At 38.7% G+C, this 27,265-nt stretch overlaps 1 protein-coding gene across 1 annotated transcript; it reads right to left on the bottom strand.

Annotated features, from left to right (window-relative positions):
* On the bottom strand, positions 1–26,721 carry LOC140236002 (uncharacterized protein C05D11.1-like). Its single transcript, XM_072315989.1, has 22 exons — positions 26,558–26,721; positions 23,486–23,568; positions 21,394–21,552; positions 19,714–19,869; positions 18,889–19,065; positions 17,702–17,842; positions 16,902–17,012; positions 15,176–15,267; positions 13,907–14,084; positions 13,199–13,309; positions 12,376–12,519; positions 10,253–10,435; positions 9,367–9,469; positions 8,394–8,524; positions 7,457–7,637; positions 5,824–5,909; positions 4,780–4,931; positions 4,098–4,284; positions 3,430–3,573; positions 1,982–2,142; positions 1,253–1,405; positions 1–467 (listed from the first exon to the last, which is right to left on the bottom strand). Exons 1-22 carry the CDS (start codon positions 26,697–26,699, stop codon positions 416–418), a joined length of 3,027 nt encoding a protein of 1,008 aa, XP_072172090.1. The 5' UTR covers positions 26,700–26,721; the 3' UTR covers positions 1–415.
* Between the last annotated feature and the right edge of the window lie 544 nt (positions 26,722–27,265).

The following is a 27,265-nucleotide window of genomic DNA, read 5'->3' as shown; positions in this document are numbered from 1 at the left end:
AACATGTATGACTACTTTTCTTTGCTGTTGTAATTATACACAAAACAAACTCATACTATCTAATATGCTATTTAGGAAGTTAAATATTTCATTCTGTCACACATACATCAAACAAGATACTATTAACCCATTGAGGACGGACTGATTTTGTTATAACTGGCATTTCCCATGGACGCCTGCTCACGTATTCTCCAGACTCACCTTCAACAGGTTAAATCAAAGACAAAAATACCCTCTTATCATTCTACTTCTCTATTTATTCTTCATTCATCTCTATGCCAAACATTAGAAAAGAGTGGGAAAAAAAATGTATACACGATGAAAGAAAATAGAATGTTTTCGGCCAGATGTCTTTCACAGTCAGCCTGTTGTCATGGCGATGTACTGGATGACATCCTCATGGTTTGTTTGCCAGTTATTGCAGTCCCTCCTCCAGTGATGGCATCACAGAAAGTTCACGTCCAAATCTAAAATGAATAAATACATAGTATAGTGAGAAAATATAACTTTCAACAGTGACTAGAGCTTGGACCGTCTAATTAGATGTATGAGGATCTCCAGTTTCCTAGCGATTCCAAGACATTCATACATCCAGGAAACATACATACATTAATATATTACATACATACAACCAAATACTATTTGTAAGATGCCTTACCATCATCAGTTAGAGGGCAATGAGAATCCAGAAGCAAATATTTTGTACACGAAAGATAATTCACTGCTGGTTTAGCTTTACCAGGAGCACTGGGGGTTGATTTGTGCATAGATATGCATATCATCAACATAAATATGATATTCAATGCCATGACTCTAGAGGATGTCTTCAATAAGATGAATGGGATACACAGGACAGAAAGACACACACAATCATTCAATGTACTTTTTTTTTTTGTGTGCAATAACAGCATACAAACTTGTGTGCCAAACTTTAAAAACTAGAATGGTAATAGATCACACATCAGAGACATAAGTCATATTTTTGTTGTTGTTTTTAATATACATATAAGCTTCACTGAGAAATGTACACAAACATACACATACACAAATGTTTGAAGATGCAATGCTCAGAAATGTTTTCTCCACTGTTTCTATTATGGCTGTATGAAATTTCGTCTTCAAATGTCAACCCATAATAACGGGAGAGATGAGGCAAAATAACAAAATATATTTTGTCAATCAGTTTCAATAAAAACAACTCAACGCAAGATTTCATTTATTTAAATAATTCATCGGATTGAAGTAGACTTACTCCTTGAAGGCCTCTCGTATCTCGTCCACCTTTGATGGCTGGCAGCAGAGGGCGCACTTTGCCTTGCTGGGGTCAAAGAGAGGTCGGAAGTATGTCTCGCCTACCCGCATCAGGTCAGCCACTTTCACATCAGAGATTTTCTTCAACAGCTCCCTGGATATCACAGGAAAAAAAAAATATCCTTAAATATGAAACAACTAACAGACATGCAAAGGCTTAATTACTGTTGAATTTTTGTTTGTGTAATTCATTTGTAGACATATTTTTTTGGTATCATGAAACACATTTACAGTGACATTATCATAGAAAACAAAATGGTTGAAAACCTGGTTTGAGTGGACACTGTACGACCTGATTTCGCCATGAACAAACTTGAAACTACCATCATTGATGTACTAACTCACAGTATCAACTTAACTCTATCACTTCTTTTCTAGGGAAGAAGACTTTAAAGATTCCTTAATTTTGGTGGGGACATGGTGCCCATTTGAACAAACTGACATCCTATGCTCCTAGGCGTGCTACCTGCCAAGTTTGATGAAAATTGGTAATGGGATTTTCAAGAAAAAAATGAAAATGTAAAAAGTTCATACACAATGGACAACTGATGACGGACGATGAACGCCGAAACGCCGGACGAAAAGCGATCGCAATAGCTCACTTGAGCCATCAGCTCGGGTGAGCTAAAAACCGTGACATCATCACTTCCATACTCTATGAGAGGCTCACCTGTTGTAGCTCTGACCTACGCCCCGGAAGTAGTTCAGGAGTGATTCGTTGGAGGTAGATGCCACTGTCTCCTCTCTCTCAATGACCTCATAAAGGACACTACTGATGGCCGCCTCCAGCTGGTCACTAGTGAACTCAGTCTTGCCATTCAAGTACCCCTCCTGCAGTGTGAATTAACATTTGTGGCTTTTTTAACCTGCTGAGGACGAGTTCCACGTATACTCATGCAAGTGTCTATGGGAAAGACGTGTCATAGCAAAATCAATGCTCAGTGCATGGAGAGAATGCATTACAATATCTACATTACAGGTCATGGTCTAAATGTTAATCTACAGGAACAATGTAGGCAGAATGATGTTATAAGTTAAGGCAAGATACCTTCCACACATCAAACTGAAATTAAGTGCATTTGAAGCCCTTCCAACCCCTCTTTGAAAAAGAAAAAAAGGAAAAATAAGAGCTAGAAGAGCACTCGGACACCGCAGACCTCCGCCAAGCAGCTCATTTCCACCCATACACACATGCTGAAAATTGCCAAAGTTTCAGATATAGAAGCCTTTTGTTTACCTAATCAGCTTCCAGTTGCGCGGCGCCTCACCCGAGCAGAGCACGCACTCTAGTGCGTGTATGTAAGCTTCAATTACGCACAGCTTGAACTCCCAAGTTTACTGACCCTTTCTGCCAAATGAAAAAAAATAAATAAATAAAAAACCCTTCAAAATTATCTGATCACACCCAAATTTGATTATCTGTTCCTTGAGCCACTATCAATTGTTCCTGCAAACTTCATTCAAACTCGTTCACAACATTTTGAGATATTTTGCCTATAGACAAACGAACGCCAATAAAAACAAAACCTCCTTGGCGGTGATAATAGAGGGGGAACTTTTTGCCCCTTCACAAGGTCATCATCAAAAAAGGGGGAACTGTTTAATCCTTTTACAAGCCCATCACAAAAATAGAAGAAACTGTTAAATCCCTTTTTAAACCCCCCCCCCCCTCAAAAAAAAAAGAGGAAGCTGTAATACCCTTCTTCAAGCCCATTTTAAGAATGAGAGGAACTGCGAGTTCCCTTTTCAAGTCCACCATGAAAACAGAAGGAAATGCTTCATTCCTTTTTCTAATCCCATCCGGTAAAAAAAAGGACAAACCAGAAGGAACTATCACACCCTTTTTCAAGCTCACCACAAGAATGAGAGGATCAGTTAGACACCCTTCAAGATTATTTTTTTTTTCAAAAAGAAAAAAGAGGGAACTGTTATCGTGTTTAAGGACCACGACAATAATAGAGGAAACTGTTTTACCCCTTTTCAATTCCACCACAAGACTGGGAGGATCAGTTAGACCCCCTTTCAAGCCCATCACAAACACAAAAGGAACTGTTTTGTCCTTTAGGGGTCTTTACAAGCCCATCACAGAGCCAGGGGGGACCTTCTTCCTAAGCTTACCACAATCTCTTTAGCCTGCCTGTAGGCACTGACCACATGGGTACACTTGAAGAGCTGGAAGTAGAGCAAGCCCTCTTCCGGCCTGACATACATCCGGTAGTGGTAGGCGAAGCCCAGGCCTCGGATCTGACGCCACATTGGGCCCTATGAAGCAAACATAAAAATTTTCATTTAACCCTTCTTATTCTAGATTCTTGATATCCTCATACACTTCTTTACAGGGTTCATAAGATTGTTACTGGTAATAGGTTAATATGTCAAAGTTGCAATATTGTATAAGATCCTGCAAGCATATCAGTAAGAATGAAACAAAACAAAAACCCCTCAACTACATGTACCTACCCATGGTCCTTCCATCCACAGCCCAACTTCCAACAACCCTCCTAAACTACAGACAGTACAAAGGAAACAATTAAAATCACAGATTTAGAGTTGGATTCAACCATAAGTTTGGGATTGCTGAGTACACAATTTACAAAATGTGAGTAATCCTAAAGGCTGACGATGTCAAAACTTGAAGCTGACATTAATGCTTCCAGCAGCTCACAATTTGACTCAAATTTTGCTGGGTGACATGTTACAAATTATTTTACATTGTTGTAAAATTTGATGTAAATTGATGAATTGGAACAAAACTGCACTAGTGCCACAAAGAGTAAGAGCCTTACCTCAAGGGCACACAGACATTCCATGTAGACCATGATGGCTGGTAGATCTGGGTGGAGGAAACTATCCACACAGGGGGCAGTCTGGACAAAGAAAGCAGACTCCACTGACCCCACACCAACAATCTGACCGAGGGGCTTGGACGATGACTCATCCAGCAGTTTGTTGGCCCAGGTGACTTGCTTGGCACTGTCAAGTTGAAAGTGAATATTAAAAAAATTAGCATCAAAACTATCATTTCTAGTTTTTAAAATCTGAGCCCCATGGTCCTGCATGCTTCCAGTGTTCAAAGGTCTTTGAGACCTTCAAACACATTGCAAGTCATTGCAATGCGAGGCTTACTTCAAATGCCTCAATAAGTGAAATCTTTGATTGACTTGGTTCGGTTCACCACATTCAATTTTTCAGAAAGGAGGTGGTGTTAAATTAATAATTCTGATTTAGTTTTAAGCAGAATATTTGTTAAAGATATCATGATATGACAAAGTAATTTTCAAGTAATACTTTTTTTTCTCTCTTCTTCTCTGATTTTTTTTTTTCCTTCATCCATTAGAACATTGTTCTACAGCTCAGACAGAAAAGTTTAACATTTTCAATCACACCACCAAATATATCAACCTGTGTCTACACATGAACGTCATTACTGGGTTTGGGCAGGAGGGGGAGACTAAGATGGCAATGCACCTTTTGGTGTCTGCCGACACTCCTTTCTGGATGAAGCTCTGTTGCCATGGGGCCTGAGGCGTCGGAAGATCCTTCACGTTGGCCGTCATGTGAATGCGCAGGTTGGACGGTGATGTGAGGAGATCGCGAAGCTTGTTGAACTGCTTGGTGACCTACAAACACATGTGAATGGATTTGACAACATGACACTTTCAAACCAGGATATACGTGATTTTCTGGTTTTGCTTGGTGTGGTAGTTAGGTTTTCTGAGCAGCCAAGATGACAATATACTACTTTTATACATGTGTGAATAAATAGAGATTCTTGGGGATGGAAGACGACTCATTTAATACACATCAAGAACTTGGCCTTCATTATGCTAAAAATGATCTTTAATGTCCAGCGAAGTACTTCAACTAAAACAAAAGTCATACAGGATGATACAATCCAGGTGTGAACATGTGATCATGGTCACCAAACTTTACAAAGTTAGGTGATCTTCCTTACAAGCCTTCGGGCAAGTGAGGGCAATAGTCTTTGTCCTAGACTGTCATGTTAATTCATATCCAGACATCAAATTTTCTATAATACTGTTTGAAGAGATGTATGGTACTTTTGTTTGGTATCCATTCAGGGCAGTCTTAACACTGAACACATAGAGGGTGCTACAATTATAATCAAACAAGGTACTGAGTACCTCTGAACTATGCAGTTAACATAGAACTATGTCATTAAACTGGAAGGAAAAGAATCATGCAACAATATGAAGCATACACATGGTAATATACCAGTATTATGTGGTAAAAAAGAAGGCTAAAGCAAGAAAACACAACAGAGCTCATTAAAAAAAAAAAAAAAAAAAATTTGCATACCATATCTGGAGGATCCAAATTCGTGAGATAATTATCAAGTACTACGAGGGAATCTATTGATTTCTTGGATAGTTCATAGAAAGAAATTAAAGTTAAAGACTTTGAGATCTACACTCACAATCAATGAAAGAAACATGGTTACAACTCTGATCTGAAACTAGAAGTATTAACAAAATAAGGACCAGGACCTACTTCTGTTTGGTCTTCATCCAGTTTCTTCATGAGCTGAGTGAGGAAGCCATGCTGACGGATCATACTTGACACATGGTGATTACTCTCTGTAAAGGTTGAAGACAATTTGGTTGATAGTTTGGATCTATCGTTCAATCGCTGAATAATGGTAATGATAGAATGTAATGCCAAAAAAATAATGATGGAATTAATATGAAAACAAGAACAATCATTTTGAGAGAAACTGTCATTACATTGTTTAAAGGGGTTTACCACACTACACAGCACTTATCATGTGGTTTTCAAAAGCCGTTTACTGGTATGATTACCATTTCCCTCCAACTACATGTAGGTACCCTGAAAAATAACTACATGTAGGTACCCTGAAAAATACCTCATCCAACGGGTATGTGGGACTATTATGTTTGTTCATGTTCTACTTCTTTGGTTTGGGTGGTTGTTTTGTTTTGTCTTGTTATCTTTTAGTTCAATTGCAAGAAGTGTTGTCCAAAACTTGATGTTCACATATTGGTTTCTCAATGACGATTTGTCCTAGGATCATTTCCAGAATCCAAGTTTTATCATGAATTTTTCTCTTCCATGCATGACAAACGTGACAAGAGTGCAGTAAAAATTGGGGAGGAGGTAATTTCATTGAACAGCCCTAAAGAGCTAACAGGAGTGCAATCTTTTTGGCTAAATCAGAGAACAAAACAATTAATCTTTGCACATTCAGCATTTTTTTTAACATCCATGGAACAAAAGATAAAAGAATAATACAGACTGCACAAGAAGAACATCTATCAAACAAAAATTAGATTATTTCAAACAATAAACAATCAAACTTATATAAAGTAGTCTTTTCTCATATGTGACCGTGCATCACAAAACGAACAAAAAGTCACACACAGTGATTTTTTGTAAGGACGGAGAATAGGTGAAATGGGTCAACCTAACTAATCTTGAGTTTTTCATATTTTCTGAAAAAGCAAGTCTTTTTCTATACTATATTAAAATTTGGAATCATAAAACAAACAGGAACTTGTTATTTCAGCAGTTTTCCTTGAACACTTTTAGGTGGAATAGTGTGATTAGTTGTTTCTCATGGAACCCTCTTCCCATTTCTAAAAAAAAACTCTGTCCATACACTTCACTTTCAACTCCAATATCTTTGGAAAGAATGATGATACTACAATGAAAGTTGGCATTAATCATGTACAGAATGTGCTAATGAAGCATACCCAATTTCAGCTTAATCTAATCATCCCTTCATTGTTGTTGCTCCAGTGGTCAACATCCTGTTTTTTGTTCCATTCATCCCACAGCTAGCATAGCTTGGTAAAGATTATGCGCTTGAATACACCCTGTACTTCAGAGCCTGTTTTCTCAGTTCACACTTTCCAGAGTGTGTCCTTTCTTTCCAATATTTGGATAGGTTAGGAGAGTCCATTCGAATGAGTTATACATCACTTTAACTCTTAGAGTCTGCTCTTTCAGAATCTATTATTAACTAAAAATCCACGTCTGGCGACTTTTTGTTTGTTTTGTGATGCAGGGTCACATATATTATTCTGAATGTTTTTGTGTATTTGGGTTTTTTTATTTGTTGTTTTACTGATTCTAATCTTGCCAACAATCAGAATTCCTCGCTGACCTTTGCCAAAGTTGACGTCCCTCAGGACGGTCAGTGCCACGGTGCGGCCATCGCGCTTCAGTTTGGCCACATCATTCATCATCTTCTGGCCGACGATCCTGATGCGGTCAGCCGTGAACTGGACGTTGTAGAGGATGTCCTGCAACCACCGGACACCACTGGCATACTTCTCCTTCTCCACCTGGGAAAAGGTTTGGGCCAAATCAGGAACAATGAATTCTTGTGAAACTATGAAGAGATATCTAGAAAAACATATCAATATATCTTTTTATTATTACATTTTGTATATTTAACAATACTTAAGGTCGATTCTACTGATTCAATTTTTTACAGTGGTTGTTTCTATCCCTAACTCACATTTTAGAACGATTTCAAAGCACTACTGCTGTTTTGTTTGTTTTTTTTTTTTGATCTGCAAATGGTAAATTATGCCTTTAGTGGAGAGTGAAACACAAATATATACATGTGAATTGAGGGAATTCAGCAATATCAGCAGAACACATCTGCGAAAGCTTGACAAAAATCAGACAATCCATGAAAAAATTAAGAATTTCTAAAGTTTTGGTGCTGCCATCGCTGGACAAAAAGACCACTACATTGAACAGTGACATCACATCTATAGGGGAAAAAATATACAGAAAATGTACAGAAAATCCACCATATTCTTTTTTCTTTCTTTTTTTCAAAATTATCAGGCCCACATGTTTGACTTCCACTGTTTATTGTTGTTATTAGGTTTGGAACATTCAATTGTGATGATGTACATGTACATTATAGTCTACAGCACAGAAGTTCCTCTGTCATGTCATAATTTGACTTGAGAACTCACTCATGTTGATTGGTGACTCTGTGTGGATTTTGTAAGGCAGGGTCAAAGGTTATTGCCATGAACACCAAAGAAGAGGTGGGGAATAAGACCAGTTCTTTATGGTCTTACCTTGAGCACAACACTCGCAACCTGGGAGAATTCGCCGCAGCGGAAGCGGTAACCCCGTATCCCTAGCGACGTCCTGGTTGCTAGGGTGTCGGCTGCCAGCTGGTTAATGACATCCTCATGGGAGATCAGCACTGAACAGGGAGGAGGAAGAGATATGAAGATGATGAGGATGATGATGAAACAACATTAATAGTGCCATTTATCTGACGTAGAAACATTCACAGGTGCCCAGCTCCCACAATGTGTAACACATCATTTACGAAGTTGTTGGGGGAAAAAAAAAAAAAAAAAAGGTCTTTAGTTCAGATTCAAGGTTTTGAGGTTGTTACAATCCAAGGGTTATAGAAATTGAAATGTCAAATGAAAGGTTCTACAAAGTAGCTACGAATAAAGGGTTGTAGAAACTGCTCTGCCCAATGAAAGGGTCTACCAAGTACTGAGAAGCTGAGATTAAAGTTTCATAGAAATTGTCTCGTCAAGAAATGGGTCTCAAATAGCTGGGAATAAAAGGGTTATAGAAACTGTCCTGCCAAATGAAAGAGTCGACAAAGGACTGAGACCCTAGGAATAATTGGGTTAAATAGAAACTGCCATGCCAAATGAAAGCACCTACAAAGTAGAAGCAGGGAATAAAAGGGTAATATAAAAATTGTCCTGCCATATGAAAAGGGTCTAATATAAGAAGAGATAAGAAGATCTAAAGAGATATCCCAGAATAAAAGGGTCATCTAACCCTTTGAGCATGCCAGGGGGGCGAGGTGCCCATTTGAACAAACTGAGATATTTTGCCTCTAGGAATGATACAGGCCAAGTTTGGTGAAAATCCTTCATGGGGTTTTCAAGAAGAATGTGAAAATGTAAAAATTTTAGGCACGACAAATTACTCATGACATACAATGCCAACAGACACTGGAGGACAAAGAGCGATCACAATAGCACACTGCCTTCGGCTCAGGTGAGCTAAAAACCTTACCTCCGTCTCTCATGACAGGAGATTCAAAGAGGAGCTCAAGGTATATCGGGAGGAACGGCTTCAGCTCTGGACCGATGCAAGAGGTATCCATCAGCACACATAGCTGGACAGGTGAGGGGGAAAGTGGTACAAAGAGTAATGCTTTGTTTAATATCCAATTAAATCCTAGTGGACAGTTTGCTGTGGAAATTATTGTCATGTCATCAATAGATTTGGCAACTCTGAACTGCAAATACTACATTGGACAAAAAATAAGATGACGCTGGCTCAATTTATCAAATCTGCAGAAAATCATAAAGATTTTCTTTTCAAATTTGCTGAATGGAGAGAGAAATGTCTTGGTAATTTAAGAACCAGGTACAAATTGAGCTTAATTTTCAAGGCTTTAAAAAAAAAAAAATCTGAACCTTAAAAAAAAAAATTATATGTTAATGATAAGGGGTTCAAACGCAAGAGGACTGGTTAATTCTGCATTACAAGACAATATCAACAAAATGAAACTGTCACAAAAAGACATAAAACCAAACCAAAGAAATTCTTCTGAAACTCTGTGGGTTAACTGACAAAAGATGGGCTGTTCTTGTACTGTATCACTTTGATTGATTTAGAAAATAAAAGATAACATTTAAGATTTCTGAAAATAAGAGGCTTTTGACCAATACAATTGCTTGACTTCATAGTTTAATAAAGCATTATCTGTATGGTTGGTTACTCTCACAGATTATTCTGCTTCTTCTCCCAGCTTAACTTGTATCATATTCAATAGACAGCATTTTTCCTTTAATACTGGTAGAAGAATGTACACAAAGACACAGACTAGTTACATGTGGAAGAAACAAACAGTACAGAAAATGTTCTTTAAAAAAAAAGAGCAGGTGTCTCAAACCTTGACAAAGTTGGAAGGCATATCATCCAGCTGAAAGACAAATGGTATGGACTGAACGTCCAAGGGGCAGCTCTTGTCCCCTGCTCCGCCCTCCATGTTGCTATGCCGACAGCAGGAGTGGAAGCTGATGGACTCGGTTGATGGGACGGGGAGCTGGGTCAGAATCTCTTGTGATGCTTCTTTCTGCAGACGTAACAAGGTATTTTGAGTAAATGTGGCTGTGTCATTTGCAGAGGTATTTTTCAAAGAAAAGGAAAACGATTCCTGGCTGCTTGAAAGACTGTTTTAACAATGTTTCCACTAAAGAAAACTTTGACCTTTACGATCATACACTGTACATGCTGCCCATGTCTCTGACATGACATAAATATAAAGCTACAAATCAAAAGTCATGATTGAAATCAAATGCTAAATCTTGGAATGACCTGACTTACCATATTCAATAACAAACCATTTTAACCCACTGAGGACAAAATCTGAGTATACCTGGCCATGTGTCTATGGGAAATGCGTGTTGTAGCATTATCAGCAAGTCCTCAATGGGTTAACAAGTTTTAACAAGCCATTAAGTAAATGGTTCATTTGCATGGTGATAGCTGTTAATAGATCTCTCAAAAATGACAACATACTTCTTCAAACTTCTGCATGCTGGAGTGACTATCATGCCATTGATCATTATCAAACAGGTCTGTCAGCAAAGTTTAAGACAGTATAAGAAATTTAGCCATAACAATGTTGAACAGTGTATTTCATACATTCCTGAAGAAACAAGTTCACCATCATATACATGTGAATCAAAAGAATGCAGCAATATCAATAGAACACGAAGTGAAAGTTCGGGGAAAATCAGACAATCTGTTCAAAAGTTATGAATTTTTGAAGTTTCAGTGCCACCACTGCTGGATGAGAAGACTACTACAGCTTGTACACTGTAACATCACATTTGTACAGAGATATCAAGAAAATAAAAAGAAAATTTATCATATTTTCACAGTTCGCGCAAAATAAAAGAGCACTTGACTTGCCCCTTTCAGAAAGCAGAAGGATTAATATTACCCTTAACCCTAACTTACCTGGGCTATTTAGCAAGCTTGAATTCCTGGGGGGGGGGGCCATTATGGCCCCCCCTTCAGATCTCGGCCGTTGATCGCGCGATCGCCGCAAAATTTTGCATGAACATAAAGCCGGATGTAATCTACAAGACTGTTAAGTTCAATTTTCAAAAAATTTGCAGTTTTTATTTTAAATTAATTAATTATGCAAATATATGCAAAAAAACTCATTTTCGTCTATAATTGGCTTATAAAAGCTTATGGAATGCTGATTTTTGTTTTAAATTTTCCTAGTGACATTCCGAACATTTGTACGTAAAAAGAAAATCAGTATCAAAATTAATTTCCTATGTTTTCTATTGTTTTATCATTTTTTAATGTATTTCTTTGTTTTTTCGAACTTTTGTTTTTGTTGTTTTTTTCAGCAGAATTTGTCATACACATCTTTAGAAGCATAGCTATACTAAAATACATTTATTTCAGCCATTAAAATTAAAAATATGAATCTTTATATGAATTAATTGAAAAAACACAATTTGTATTGACTTTGTACACAAAATCACGTTTTTGAGCAATTTTGGGGTGGACGAACATTTTTTGAAGGGGCGTGGCTTCGGAACGGTATGCCCGGTCGCGACAAATTTGGTCTCAAAAGTTGCGCGAGACTTGAAAGTAAAAAGTCAGTGAGCGGCGCGGTCAAAAAATTTTGCGCGGCGGAATGGTCGCGGAATTTGTCGAGGGGGGGGGCCATTATGGCCCCCCCCCCCCCCCCCCCCAGGTAAGTTAGGGTTAACATACATCAGTGAGAAGTCGGGGGAATGTGTACTTTTTTGCAAAAAAAAATAAAAATTTGAATTTTGTGAATCTTGGCTCTGGCAAAAATTGTGAAATTAAAATACACGCAAAATATTTATGGTTAACAGTAATTCTTACTGTACCAGCACTGACTGCAACTTTTGAGCCATGTTTTTAGATTACCTACATTGTAATGCATGTATTTCACAAGGACAAAAATTCATATTGGATGAGAGTCACCAAGATTAATGAGTCTGAAGTGAGTTCATTGCAAACCTCGTTTTCCTCGTTCGCATTCTCGAGGATGGTGTTCTTCTCCTTCAGCCCCGCCTCACCAAGCGTCTCCCGTTGCTTAGCAACCCTCTCCTTCTCACCCTTGGCCATGTCTTCAGCCAGCTTCTTGCTGGGTTCTCCGACAATCTTTGTGTTAGGAAGGGGAGGTTGTAAGGTTAGTCTAGTTCACTGTGCATACCTCATACACACTTGGACATCAGACAATCTTTGTATCATTTAAGATAATCAGTATTCAAAGTAGGCCAAACTTTATGTTCATATACTGGTATGATACAGCATAAATTAAGAAAATTTGACAGGGCTGCAAGCGTCTTTGACTTGCTGAAGTGGCACAAGATGCCTGTTGATAATATGCGATATATCCTGTAAGGTTTTTCCAGCCAAAGTACAAAGACACACTAGCAATGCCTGGAGGAAGAACATCAAAAAGCCTGCACACAACACACCATGGTTCTTGCCTATGAAAACATGGCTACATCCAAGGTAGGCTATAATCCCAATCCTTCAAATATAAATGTTGCTCTGTATAATGTTACTAACAGAGTGTATCAAGGCTATGCAGAGTAAAAATAAATTTCTTTAATTTACCAATTCATTTGGCATAAAGCTTTAGAATGAAAGCTTACCATGGGCATAATGAAACTGATTGCAAATGTAGGACTCTGCCAACAGCAAAGGCAGACGCTTTACGGTGTATTACACTTGTGCACTACTATCACTTTGGCTTGAACAAAAGTGATGATTTCCATGATAGATCTACAAGGTAATAAAACTGACAAAATGTTTTCAAATTCTTTGAACTCACTGTGACAGATGGAGGTCCCACAAAGTACTTCTTGAGGAGGTCAGTCCAAAAGGTCAAAGGCTCGGAGTTTAATCGCTTGAAGCTGTTTACCTGGTTGAGGCGTTCGTCCAACTACAAAACAAGGGAAGACAAGAAAACGAGCAGGTGTTTTGAATTTGTATTAGTGCTGCTTGTGTCTGTGACAATTTTAAAACTGTTTGCTGATACAAACTTATATACAAAATTTGGAATATGTTCCATGCACTTGCAATGATTAAAACTCCATTCAAACCTGCAAATCAATTAAAATGGCAATATTATAGGAAAGTAATTCAGAAGTGAATAAGGTGTCCTTGTCATCGAGCTATGCGCAAACTAATCAAGTGATTTATTGCCGGTCAGGCGCATCAAAGATAAACTGCAGTTAACTGACCGAGAGAGAGTTAACAAGGTCCCTCACCAGAAGTAAAAAACCATTAATGGCACGATTTACTTTCGAAAGTACCTTGTCCCTGAAGGGTAAAAATTTGTAAAATCCACCAGACCTCACACTGAGTTTCATGCACCCTTTTCTCTTCCTACTCTTTCACATGCTCCAAGCAGAAAAACCATAATTTGATACTCAATGTAAGAACATGTATATTTGAATGATGTTCACATAACCCACATTTCTCTGAAATTGATATCAAGCCTCCTCACACCTGGAAGTGGAGTAAACAAGTGACTAACCTGCGCCTCCGTGTCGTCGTACAGGAAATCTCCGATGCACATGAAGGCAAACGTCTCATGGGGGTTGTCCTCCATGCTGTTCAGTGCCTCCAGGATACGGCGGTGAACCACAGTCTGCATGCGAGCCATGTCGATGGCCTCAGTCCCACTAGCAAGGTTTTGCAGTAGGGTTTCTGTTCTGTGGTAGTAAATTACATGGGTTCATATTATAATTCACTCTTCTCATAGTTCCACTAGCAAATTTTGATGTAGGATTTCTGCTCTATGGTAGAGAATTATGTTATATTCACACCTCTATAAGTCACACTAGCCAGATTTTGCAGCAGTGTTTTTGTTGTTTTAGTGAATTATATCCATACCACGTTCAATCCTCTCAGAGTCCCACTAGCAAATTTTGCAGCAGTTTTACTCTGTGGTAGAGAAATACATACACTTAATTCATGCCCCTAATAGTCACCCTTGCCAGGCTTTGCAGCAGGTTGCTGTTGTGTGGTATATTAATGAAATACATATCATTAATAGTCATGCCTCCATTACTGGTAGTTCTATTAACAAAGTTTTGTGGCAGGATTTCTACTTCATGGTAGAGAAATATTTTCATAAATATATTCTCACGTTTAATAGTCTCAATAGCAAGGTTTTGCTGTATTGTTTCCATTCTGTGGTAGAGCATTACATTCATATTACATTTACAGCTTACATTTTATGTGTCCTCAAATCTTTTTGACACAGCACTGCAGTACAGAATAAGTACTATTTTCTCTTCCATTCACATGTCAGAGTAAGTTTTCCTCATCTTTGAACTGTGCTACATCATCCGTACTTGGAACTCACATAAAGAAGAAAGACACAAAAAACTACTACTGTCATTGCGTCAGGAGGAGGGAGAAGGAAAAAAAAAATATTCCACTGAGCAACATCTTCAAATGTATAAGTTTATGTGATTGTGCAGTTGTGCAATACATATAAAGTTCACTATTAGGCTATGAATTCTTGATAGGGAAAATTCAGCATTTCATCTTTGCAGGCATTATGTATCTTGCAAGCAGAGTTAAACACAAAAATGAAAACACTGCCAATAAGTTTTTTAGTAATTGTAGGAAGGGAGACACAACTACATCAAAATTATTCATTTGGTACTTGTAATCAAAAATACATATAAACATAGTTAGAAATTTGCAGGTGAACTGGTCTTTATTGCAGAGAGACGTTGTCAGAGTTGAGACTAGAGACAGAATATAATCGTACAAAATGCTCTCAGATGCTCACTTTCCATGGATGTCCTTCAGCTTTGCCTTTGGCACATTCTCAAACTTGAGGTAGAGACAGGATGCAGTAGCCTCAATCATGGAGTACCGTACCTATACAGGAAAAGCATAAGGGATTTGTAACTCACCAAGCACAAATTTCTTCTTTTTTTTATGTATACACTCAGCTAATTCATAGACATGTGCATCCATAATCTTGGACCACAAAACCAACAAAATGCAAAATAGATATCCTTTATTTGCAGGTCAGGTTTTGAATGAGGGAGATTCCCATCTCTAAAATGATCGGTGACTTGCTGGATTATTCTAACCTATACAAATAAATGATGGAATGTTAACCCTAAAAAGACTGGGGGGGGGGGCCTAAAAGGCCCCCCCCCTCGACATTTCGCGCGATTACTCTGCAACGCGCAATGCTCTCGCCGCGATGCTCTATGACTTTTTTCTTTTGAGTTTCCCGCACATTTTGACACCAAATTTGTGACGCCCGGGGGTACGGTTCTGAAGTTACGTAACTTTTTGTACATGCACGTGAGGCCGAAAATGGCTCAAAAATGTGATTTTGTGTACAAAGTCAATGCAAATTGAGTTTTTTCACATGGCTCATATAAATATGCTTATTTTTACTCTCAATGGCTAAAATTAATTTGTTTTAGCAGTATTATGCTTCAAAAAGTGTCTGCCACAAATTTTGTTAAAAAAAACAACATAAACAAAAGGTCGAAAAAACAAAGAAATACATAAGAAATTCATAAAACAATAAAATAGATAAGAAATTAATTTTGATACCGAATTTTTTTTCAAGTACATTTGCTAAGAATGCCACTAAGAATATTTAGACCAAAAATGAGCACTTTTGGAGCTTTATTTACTGATTTAGATCAAAGAGTCTGATTTCTCGCATAAATTAGCATAATTAATCAAAATAAAATAAAAGAAGACTATTTTGTAAAATTTGAATATAGGATCTTGTAGATTACATCGCACACTACCATTGTGCAAATTTTCGCGGCGATCGCGCGATCCACGGCCGAGATCTTAAGGGGGGGCCCTTTAGGCCCCCCCCCCCCCCCCAGTCTTTCGAGCTACCAAAATAGCCCAGTCTTTTTAGGGTTAAACATGCAGAAATTCTACTTTTGTTGAGTTGAAGCTCTGAAAGATATTCAGGGCTTCATAATGATTTCTAACTAATCAGAAAGCGGTGTTCCTAAACTGCTAAAATAAAATGATGAGAAATCAAAGATGTAAAAATGATGACTTCGAGAAATTAGTCTTTTGTGATGACAGCGCCACTTGAGTGCAGTGTCATTGTGTATGGAACGAAAAGGGAAGTTAAAACTCCAAGGTAAACATTGTGAAGGGCCCCATTTTATACAAGATGTATAGGATAACAACTCTTGCTGGAATGGCGACGTCCCATATCCCTTTATCTATTGTCCATCCATGTCATACTATGTTTCTTCATTATCAAGGTATTTTGTTGTTGCCATTGTTTGGTACTCTCCATAGCACAGAATGGCTCCTGTACCATATCTACAGAAGCATTAATTTCCTGCCAACGAAGGTTTTAAATTTAATTCTTAAGATGCATTCATTGTCTCAACTATGTCTTACACACTGTACACTTGTGGCATCAAAATTGAAAGTGACTTAGAATAGAAATGAAGTGAATAGAACTGAAGGTTTTGTGTTACATAGAAACGTCACTAAGAGACTGCAGCACTCACCTTACTGCAGAAAGCATCAGACACTTCTACGAAGTCTCTTTGGAGAGGTGCCACCGAAGTGTCCGTCAGATACTCAAGCAGAATGAGGACAGCGGACATACCGTACAGGTCCTGTGGTGTGGAAATAAAGCAAGAAGATATGGGAGAAGATCTATATCAGTGGGGAGTGGGGTATTGCTTAGAGTCTAAGGCAGTACTTATAATGTTGAGTACAGCAAAAAACCATGCCATAATGTACCTCTCCACTGTGTGCCACAGGGGGCACTCATTCTCAAGTGAAGCAAACACACTATAAACTGACAGCAAATACAATATTTCACAACAGAGCATAAAGTGATGTGAAGCAATATTTGCTAACCCTGGTCTTTGCCAGTACCGATGTCCTGAATTTCAATGGTACACGTATGAATTTTCAAATAGTAGTATATCCTATCCAATCATCATGAGAACATGTGCAAGGTGTAGTGGAGCATGTTTAGTCTCTTTTTCTGATATAATTCGGGATGGTAAATGTCATCACTCATACTTGAAGATTTATTTACTTTTTAAAAACGTTTGGGAATCATTTGCAGCTACAATTTTTCTATAGCTTCATTCTCACACAAGATCAGTGACCTTGATAGCATTATAAAGACATGCAGCTCAGCATTCTTTTTGGCTGGTGACATTGTTACAGTAAATAGTACATGTCTATCTATCATGGTGCACAATTGTCTTGTCAGGGGATTGAACCTCAGACCTTCAGAATGAAAGTGGACTGTGCAAGCCACTAAACCACAGGACCTCTTTCACCAACTTACCTGTGCTGCCGGTCCCCGCCATGCCATGTAGACCATTCCATTTGCCTCATCGTCAGAGGGGTATGGCATGGTCTCTACCACTTTCTCGGGGAGGGGTGGGACGGGTGTCTGCCAGGGACGGACATGGGGTGGCAATGCTCCCTACAAACAAGCACGAAGAGACGACGCACTTTGAATTAGCTCAAGGAAACAAATGTTATTGGTACTCTCTTGCACTTCAAAAGCACAGCACACATGCACACACACACACGCAGACATATGCAAATACTTTTATTTGTTGTTTTTTTTTCATAAAAGTTAGAAGCAATTATAGCAACCTGACTGTAAATTAGTGTATGGTGACAATGTTCAGGTTTTAATAATGATGTGTAATGGATAAATGCAAATGATATAATCTCAACATTTGAAACAATCTGGCAAACAGTTTTTGTGTCACAAATAGGAACAGGCTTTGAACAAGGCCTTGATGTTTCTTTGTTTGTTGTTGTGTTGTTGTTTTTTTCAATGCCTTTTACATTATGAATGAGACTTTTATTTATACCTATTTGAGTGAGTGTGTCTGAAAGCCACTGAAATGCACTATTACCTTAACATCAATCACAGTTATGAAAAGCATACGGCTGTACGTTGTCTCTGAACAGTACATCAATTTAACCATCAATTTTAGCCATCAATCTTTACATAATATGCCGTGTCATTTACTTCCAATGAGAATGAAACGAATGCAGAATTTTGTGATGCAAGTCACACTTCAGTTGGTTACTGTAAAAGTTGTTATTTTCCTGTACAGATATTTCGCGAATGAGGAAGAAGGTACCCAATAGACATTTTCACTAGCTGTTGCTTTCGCAATTTGACACTGAGGCTTTTCGTAAAAGTGTACTAATGCCTGTCGATGCACTTCGCCACTTTGTACTGTACATGTACTTAGTATATAACTGAGTGCTTCAGGTGTCAATATTCTTTATAGCTAAGTTCACAGCCCAACAGTGATTCGCAAAATCAAAATTACACCCTTGCGAAAATAGCAGCTTTTACAATAATCAGAACTAGTCTAGCATTATCACTTTTAATAGTTTGTCAACAGTAAGATTTTTCCGTCTCTTCTCTAGAATCCTAATTCCCATGCACCCCTAAGCTCACCTCTCCTCCCCCCACCTCCTCCTTCCTCCAATAAAAAACCTCACCTTGGAGATGATCTTCTCCTCAAAGGGTGCCAGGCTCCTGAAGACATCCTCGGCCTTCACTTGACCGGTGATGATGAGGCAGAGGTTGTCGGGACGATAGAAGTCCCGGTGGTACTGCCGCACCTTCTCGTTGGACGTGCTGTCCCGGAGGTTAGCCATGATGCCTCCAGTTTCACTCTGTTATTAAAATCATTTTCATAAGAAAGATGCCAAAGCTTCATCAAGGTGCATGAAAATAACTCACCACATCTAAAACTCACATACCAGAAGAAATGTACAATGTATGTCACCATGTATTACTGAAAAGTATTGAAGGGTATTTACAGAAAAAAACAAACACACAGATCAAAACCTTTAGAAAACAGGGGAAAAAAAGAAAAGATTAAAACCTCTAATCCTCCAAGTTGAACAATAATGTACACATTTAGGCTTATTGAATACCTAACCCTTGTAATCTTTTTTTTTTTAAGGTTTTGTGACACATGGTCAGATTGTGCAAGTTTTTAATAAATAAATAAATAAACTTTCAATAACATGCAATTCAGCTGAGCCTATATCATTTCACAACTCTTCCATTTAGTTCATGCTCAAGAATTTTATATAATTGAGGCTTTTTGGTCAATAATTAGGTCTTCACTGTCCTGTTAAGTTAATAGAACTAATCAAGCAAAAAACTCCACTTTAACAGAACAGTCAACGATTCATGAATAGGGACGCACTAACGTCTAAGACTTCAAATTATCAATGACTTTCATTTTAAAGATGATCGTATTCATAATATATCATATTCCAAAATAGCAGAAATTTTGCAGGATTACTACAAACCTTGTAGCCACAATGACCGGGATACATCCTCCTGAGCATGGTAAGATGACAGCGTGACTCCCCAGAGTTCTCCCTGGCCTGCATCTCACAGTAGACCACGCCCGCATTCTCCCCCTCCCCATTGATATGGTGGACCTCTGTGATGTAACCAGCATCCTGCACAGCAAACAGCCAGGCATCCACAGTGAGATAATCCCAAAATACCAATGATTGAGCATCCCACCCCTCCCTCCCCCCCCCCCCCCCCAACACACACACTCAGTAGGCTATCATTAACCTGCGGAGGACAGGCTGATTTTTCTACATCATACATTTCCCAAAGACACCTGCCCAAGTGTACTCAGGACCTGTCTTCAACGGGTTAACTTAAAGGGGATGGCTAGTAACTGATCAGTCGGAATCAGTGGGAATGCTGGGGATGATTGTTCCAATCCTTGTGGGATTCATTTAAGAGTACATTATATATCTATTGTTGTGTGAAAATTATTTGCTTCAGAATGGTGTCATATTCAAGAAATGTGCAGTTAAATATTTCCAGGTTAGCATGCCTGTACAGTGACGGGGCAATCGTTGATGGCCCGTTAACGATATGACACCATTCTGAAGCAAATAATTTTCACATAACAATAGATACCGGTATATAATGTACTCTAGATATATAATGACCCCCACAAGGATTGGAACAATCATCCCCCAGCATTCCCACTGATTCCCACTGATCAGTTACTAGCCATCCCCTTTAAGGGTACCCATATACTCATTCCCTCCCTTTGAAAACATCCATGTCAGAACTGCCCATTTCTAAACTCCCCTCCCCCCCCCCCCACCTTTTTACAAGCTTTCCACAAGCTTATTCTACATTGTAGACTCCCCTAAATCCAGAACACTGCTCAATGCACCCCCTAGCTCAGGTGAACTCTAACTCCAACTTCCTTTAACCCACTGAGGACGGGCTGATTTTGCTACAACACGCATTTTCCATAATCACATGCCCGAGTACACTCGGGACTCGTCCTCAACGGGTTAAGACAGACACCCAATCTCATCTCAGGTAAGTTGTCATTATACAATACCTTCGAAATATTTTGTGTGCGTGCATGTGTTCAAAATGAGATTTCAGAACTCATTAGAAACCATACAAAAATCAAAATGCCTGCGACTTAAATGTCTGAGGAATTTTTCTATGATTTTCAAGATATTTTATTATACCCTTTTTTAATTTCTTAGAAGTCCAAAGAGAAAGTGAGAAAAAAAATACCCTCTCCAAAAAAAAAAAAGAAATCTCCAGGTGAAAAGTCAAATACACTCCTTTTTTTACAATTATCAAGATGGATTTTGTCGCGTGAAATGTATATCATCCCTGAAGATTTTGAAAACATTCATGTGGTCCCTCCAACCCCAGAATGGGGGGGCAGGTTGAGAATATGTAACTTTCTTTCTAAAGCCTTTGCTTTTGGGAACTGGGTGTACCATCAATTGATCCTGTGAAGTATTACCAAATTCCAGGTTAAAGACCCCATCCGCGGGAAACCAAAAACCACATCCTGTTTCTCTGTGCTTTCCAGCAGATGGTCTTCATTTTTCAGCAAAAAGTATCTATTTGACAAACTCAATAAAACATAAAAACCGTAATCACTGATCCTAGCTGCATCCTAATAAGGACAGCTTTGTCCAGCTTACGGTCAGCGTCGGGTAGACGACGTGGTCCAAGTAGATGGGCATGAGGTTGAGAAAACCTTCACCCCCAGCAGTCATCACGGTGTAGCACGTGTGGTCAGTGTCTGTCCAGGCATTTGTACCCTGAGCCAGGCATCGGTTGGCCAGCATGTCCAGCACTCCCTGTTGAATGTAATTCACAAAGGTTCAAGCAACACAATACCTTTCTCCTCAGCCACACAATGTCCATATAATGGATATGGTTTTAAGATCATGAATTTCCCCTCACATAAACAATCTAATTCATACACTGCAGGTACTTTGTGAACCTACTAAATATACATACTGTATTTGAAGAGCTTACATTATATAGATGATGACTGGCGGGGGAGGGAACATACCGAATGTTCCACCCGAAGGGTTTGAAATGCTATTGAGGGAGGTTATGAGTCCCGAGACGAAGTCGAGGGACCTATAGCCTCTCGAAATAGCGTTTCAATTCAAACCCTGAGGGTGGAACGTTTGGTACATGTTCCCGACAACAAAAGTCATCATCTGTTACATTATATGGGTTAGTCAAATACCATCATCTGTAGGCAAATTTATCCTATCGATTGCGTGAAAACTATGATCATTCAATCGTTTGGTATCGTTTGTCATTTGTTACGTGAAAATGTTTTCCCATGGGAGAACATTACAAAAATGTTCTGCCCATGGGCAAACATACTGTAACCAATGTGCCTCCATCATGTGACTGTGTTTAGCCAACCACTAACCGGTGTTTGACTAACCCGTTGTATGATATGATATTGTATGATTGGTAAAGTGCAGTATAAAGAGGCAATACAAAACACACATGGTATAAAATACGAAATTGGAGATGTACAGCATATGTACAATATATCGGGAAATGAAGTGAATTAGAACTTCGTGCATTAGAAAAAATCACGAGGCCGGAGGATAATCTGGAGGATGTGCCATGTGTCGATCGAGAAATGCATTCTATGTGCTGACAGCTAAGCATAAACTCATGTCACCACTTTTTCTTTTTAAACATACTTCATGAATGTGCAATGAGCCCCCACAAGTGGCCATATGTTCCTAAATTTCTACACAAGTGTACTTTTGTCTCACTCCAGGAAAAATACAGGCAATTACTGTAAAACATGATATATTCGTGGCATGAAATTTTCACGAATTGGAGCCGACGGCCTCTTTTGTGGCATTAAATTTTCACAATTGCCACTGACGTGCAATGCATACAGTGCAGACAAGAACTTTTGTGTGCATTTTATTTTCACGAATCTTGGCACTCACGAAATCTGCAAAATTAAAATGCATGCGAACATTTCCTCGTTTTAGAGTAACTTTTTGTCAGTGTACAAGTGTACCAGCATTGCACCATTTCATAGACAGGTTTACATCTTTCTATTTGTTCTTTCCTACAAGAGGTTCCATATGCCACTCAACTTGGAAGTGCTTGCAGGTTCCAGAATTCACATCAGAAATATATCCATGAGACTAGAGTATGTGAAATGTTGTGTCAAATGCAAGAGTGACTAGTAAGTCCATTGCAGTTTGTTGTAGTTTGTGTACAGTGCTAGGTGAGCTATAGAAGAAAGTTCATGAGATTATACCTGTTGATTATTATTGTGTGATCAGGAACAGTGCCATTTACAATGTACATGTACAGCGACTGAAGTGGTTCTACTGTACTGCCACTGGGTTCATGAGAATAAAGACTCTCACAAAAGTAGCTCCAAAATAGCTCCTGAATTATCTGTTTTGTATTATCTATTCTTTGCTTGATACTGGCTTTAGGGGTATACAGCATACAATGTACATGTCTCATTGGTGCTATGAATATTGTATTGCTAATTATTTTACCACTCCACAAGCATAACAGATGAGTATAAAAACTCATCTCTAAACACAAACCAGCAGAACCAAGTACAATTCGGAGGCAACTGTTCAAAGAATAAGGCATGTGCAACTTAGTTTTTAACTTGGTCAACTTCTGTTGGATTGAAATAAAGACAATCAGTTTAAGGAGAAAAGTACCCAAAATTTAAATTGCAGAAACACAGCAAATGGAGAAAAGAAAAGACACTCATACCTTAAAGGGGTAGTCCTCACTACCGAGGAAGATGAGATGTTCCAAAGTGTGCGGTAGACCATCATCATCATGCGCTTCGGTGGCTGTACAGAAGGACATAAAAGAGACAAACACAAATTTTAATACAGTATATCAACAACAAAAAATTACAATTGATCGGATTTTCGCATTGATAACTTATAATATGATTTAACTGTCTAAATGCTATTTCAAGGTCTTAAAATATAACATCTTAGTTAATTGAAGACCTGAATATAAGAACGACCCAAGTCCAATTTTTGGCCAAATTCAGTTTGACATGGGAAATTGTAGCTTATGCATGGACTCATCTTGTGTATAAAATGATAAATCCTAATTACCCCCAGAAGTGCCTGAAATGAATGAGTTAAATCTTATATGAATGTAAAAATGAAGGACTTGGGTCATTCTTACATTCATATTATAGCACCCTCTCTCATCCTTCTCTCATCTCTATAGCAGAATATCACGTATACGATTCAAAGAACAACCCAAGTCCATATGATTCAAAGAACGACCCAAGTCCATCACACAAAATGGCCTCTCCACAATTAATGTAGATGTTAACTGTCATAATAATATATCTGTTCTAATTTGTATATACAATGTTGCCTTCCCATCACAGTTGAATAGAATATTATTAGACAAATAAAAAAGATATGAAGTTTTTTTTTTAAGTTTACTCGAAATGGTCTTCCATGGACTTCGGTCGTTCTTATATTCAGATACTCAATTGTATATTGTGCAGAAAACCCCATTTAATATGGTTGAGTGGTCACAGAGATGTCATGTCATGGGTCCCATTCTTCCAAGTTAGGCACTTGGATGCTCTTGGAACTGCATAATGTGTGAACACAATGGACAGAACTTGGAGGGAAGGGATTCCTGACATGCTCTACAAAACTCCTAATTTCTCTTTGACCACTGAAGCATGGGGTTTTCTGTAAGATGTGGGTAATAAGTTATGGTTTCATACCCTGAAATTGTATTTGAATTGTATAACGGTTCTATTTTTAGAGTTATCAGTGTGGAGGTTCCCGTTGTAATTTTGTTGGGGGACATACGGTATTGTTGTCATGCACACCAAATGTTGTACATGTACATTGTGTGCACAGTACAATAAGTACATGTAAGTCTACCATCACTATGGACAGAATTTGTACACAGCGATTTTGTTGTACAGCATTGTTGATAAACCTAGATGGACGGAAAGAGTTCCTTTGTTACAAGTGTACTGTACCTCTGCTAGAACTGAACAAAATGTACAATAATCATACACACTCCTGCACCCAAATTATTTCTTGAGAAGTTGATTCATATATTTTTCATCTTTGAGGGGTGAGAAAATATTTAGCGAACAAAATATTTCATATTCACATAGTTCATGTTTTATCTCATAAATTCCACATTCCCACAGTTGTAAAGTACATGTACAGTACATAATAAAACTGCAATGTGTGAGTCTAGTACCATAACAAGGCAATAGAATCTCCAACCACTTTGAGTAATGTCCCTTCATGAACACACTGGATCAAAATACACTAATAGCCTGCACTTACACTTTACAGAATGTTTCATCCCTTACCTTTACAGTGAGCAATGTACAGTTCCTACAAGTACCGGTACACGAAAACCAAAGTTTTACTAAGATTATGAGTATTGATAGTGGGAAAGCTATGAAATGAAATTCATCACCAGTTGGTTTTCTGTTGTTGCGATTACTACTAGAGACTAGAGTACTTCTAGAAGAAATGAGCATCACAGCTAAAGTACGATGGTGTAGACCGTCTAGATATAGAACTACAGTGTAAAGTGAAGGAAAAGCTAATTTTTAGAACCGGTAATGAATTTGTTATTGCCTGGCTATTGCTCAAGAAAGTGATCTTCGAGATAAGATTCACCACCCTTTGAAACTATGAAGAAAGATGAAGAATTTGAGCAGATGAGGTGGTCTATTAAAATCAGGATCCCCAGTTAATGTCTACAATTAATACTGGTCCCTGCATATTCCCTTCCATTTGTTGATTTGGACAAAATCTGGCTATTCAAATTTAAATGGATTCCACGACTTTGGACTCGATCTATGTAACTGTTAAAGGTCCAGTTTACCTTTGGGAGCAGTGATTTCAAAAATGTTCAAGATATCACATTTGATGCATATGTGTAGGTCTGTTGTATCATAAAACATCCTACCATATGAAATATTTGCAATAAAACCTAAAATATAAGGAGATATCAAGGTTTTTCTCAGTAAACCGTAACTGTATACGGTTTAGTCTGGAAACATTTTTATTATAACTATTGTTCACATTTTGTGTATTTAACAACACTTAACATCGATTATATGGATTCAAATTTTGACAGTGGTTGTTTCTATCCCTAACTCACATTTTAGAACTATTTTAAAGCACTAATGCTTTCATCTGCAAATGGTAAATTATGCCTTTGGCTTTAAGCCCTTACGGGTAGTGAATTATTTTAAGACTCCCAACTTAGAGGTTAAAATTTGACATTATTTTCGTCTTTACCATAGCATAGTGCAGATAACTAACACCCTTAAACTCCAGAGCGCTGTAACCAGGCAGTATTGTTACATAGAACTTGACTACATATTTGTAGTATCTGAACAGCCCGACACGAACGTGTTGGGGTGGCAGGCGAGGCGAGGCCCGACTGGAGGTGCGGCTATAGGCTAGTACACCATCAATCAACAGTCTTTGTCATTTTTTACTAGTATCAGGCAAGTTGCAGGGATGCAATTAAAATCACGTGGCAGACCAGCGCGTCTAACAATGTAGAAATTTTCAATTTAATTGTAATGCCCTTTCAATTACACTCGGCATCGGTTTCTACTTGACTGAGTAGATTCCACACAGTGCCCTGCATCTAATTAGCGGCGGCAGCACCGAGCCCGAGTCTCCGTCCGTGTACGTCGGCGTAGTGAAGAGGTAAGCGTCCCTAGTCACCTGTGCCAACACAGCATGCAGGCTTCGGTGCAAGCTACCACGTACAAATGTGCTCTGTCATTCATACAAATTTGAACGTTTTTCTTACCAAGCACAAAGAAACCGTTCACCAGGGGTCCCCCGACTTCTGCAAGGCACACCGTCAGTCCTGTCCGCTTGGACTTGTACTTGGTGACAGGAACAATTCCATTCGAAACCACACTGGACACCTTCTCGAAATTAGCTGCCATTTTTCGCGTAGGGATGAACAATCAGCTTGGTGGATAAACTCAATGGGGAAGTAGACCACGCTAGGAGGTGCATACGCTAGCACAGTCAAGTCTAGTCCGCGTCCACCTGCTAGCGCGCTGCACGCGATGAGATGTGCATTGAGTTAGCACCCTGTGGTTAGCACGTGTGGTTTTTGCAAGCAGCGCCCGCTATTGTCAGAAATGATACAGGTGATACTTCCAGGGTGCCGTTTCACGAAAGTTGTCAGCGCTGACAACTTGTCAGCGCTGACTAAATTGATGAAACACCCCCCAGGGGGGCGTTTCATCAACGAGTTCGTCGGAGGTTTTCACCGACAAATTTGCAATCAGCCAATCAGACGCAAGGATTTCAGTAGCTTTTCAAATTTGTCGGTGAAAACCTCCGACGAACTCGTTGATGAAACACCCCCCTGAACATCAGAAACTTCTCACTTTTCAGCAAAATCAGAGCTGAACGAAGTGACAGAAGATATCAAAAATATTCTTTCTCTCACCACATTAGCATTCATTGTTAGAATTACAGAAGGTTCAATGTAAAAGCTATT

The sequence above is a fragment of the Diadema setosum genome, chromosome 12, assembly GCF_964275005.1.
Source record: "Diadema setosum chromosome 12, eeDiaSeto1, whole genome shotgun sequence".
NCBI classification, from domain to species: domain Eukaryota; kingdom Metazoa; phylum Echinodermata; class Echinoidea; order Diadematoida; family Diadematidae; genus Diadema; species Diadema setosum.
Note: the sequence above shows the minus strand (reverse complement) of the source record. Positions and strands in the feature narration are given on the sequence as shown.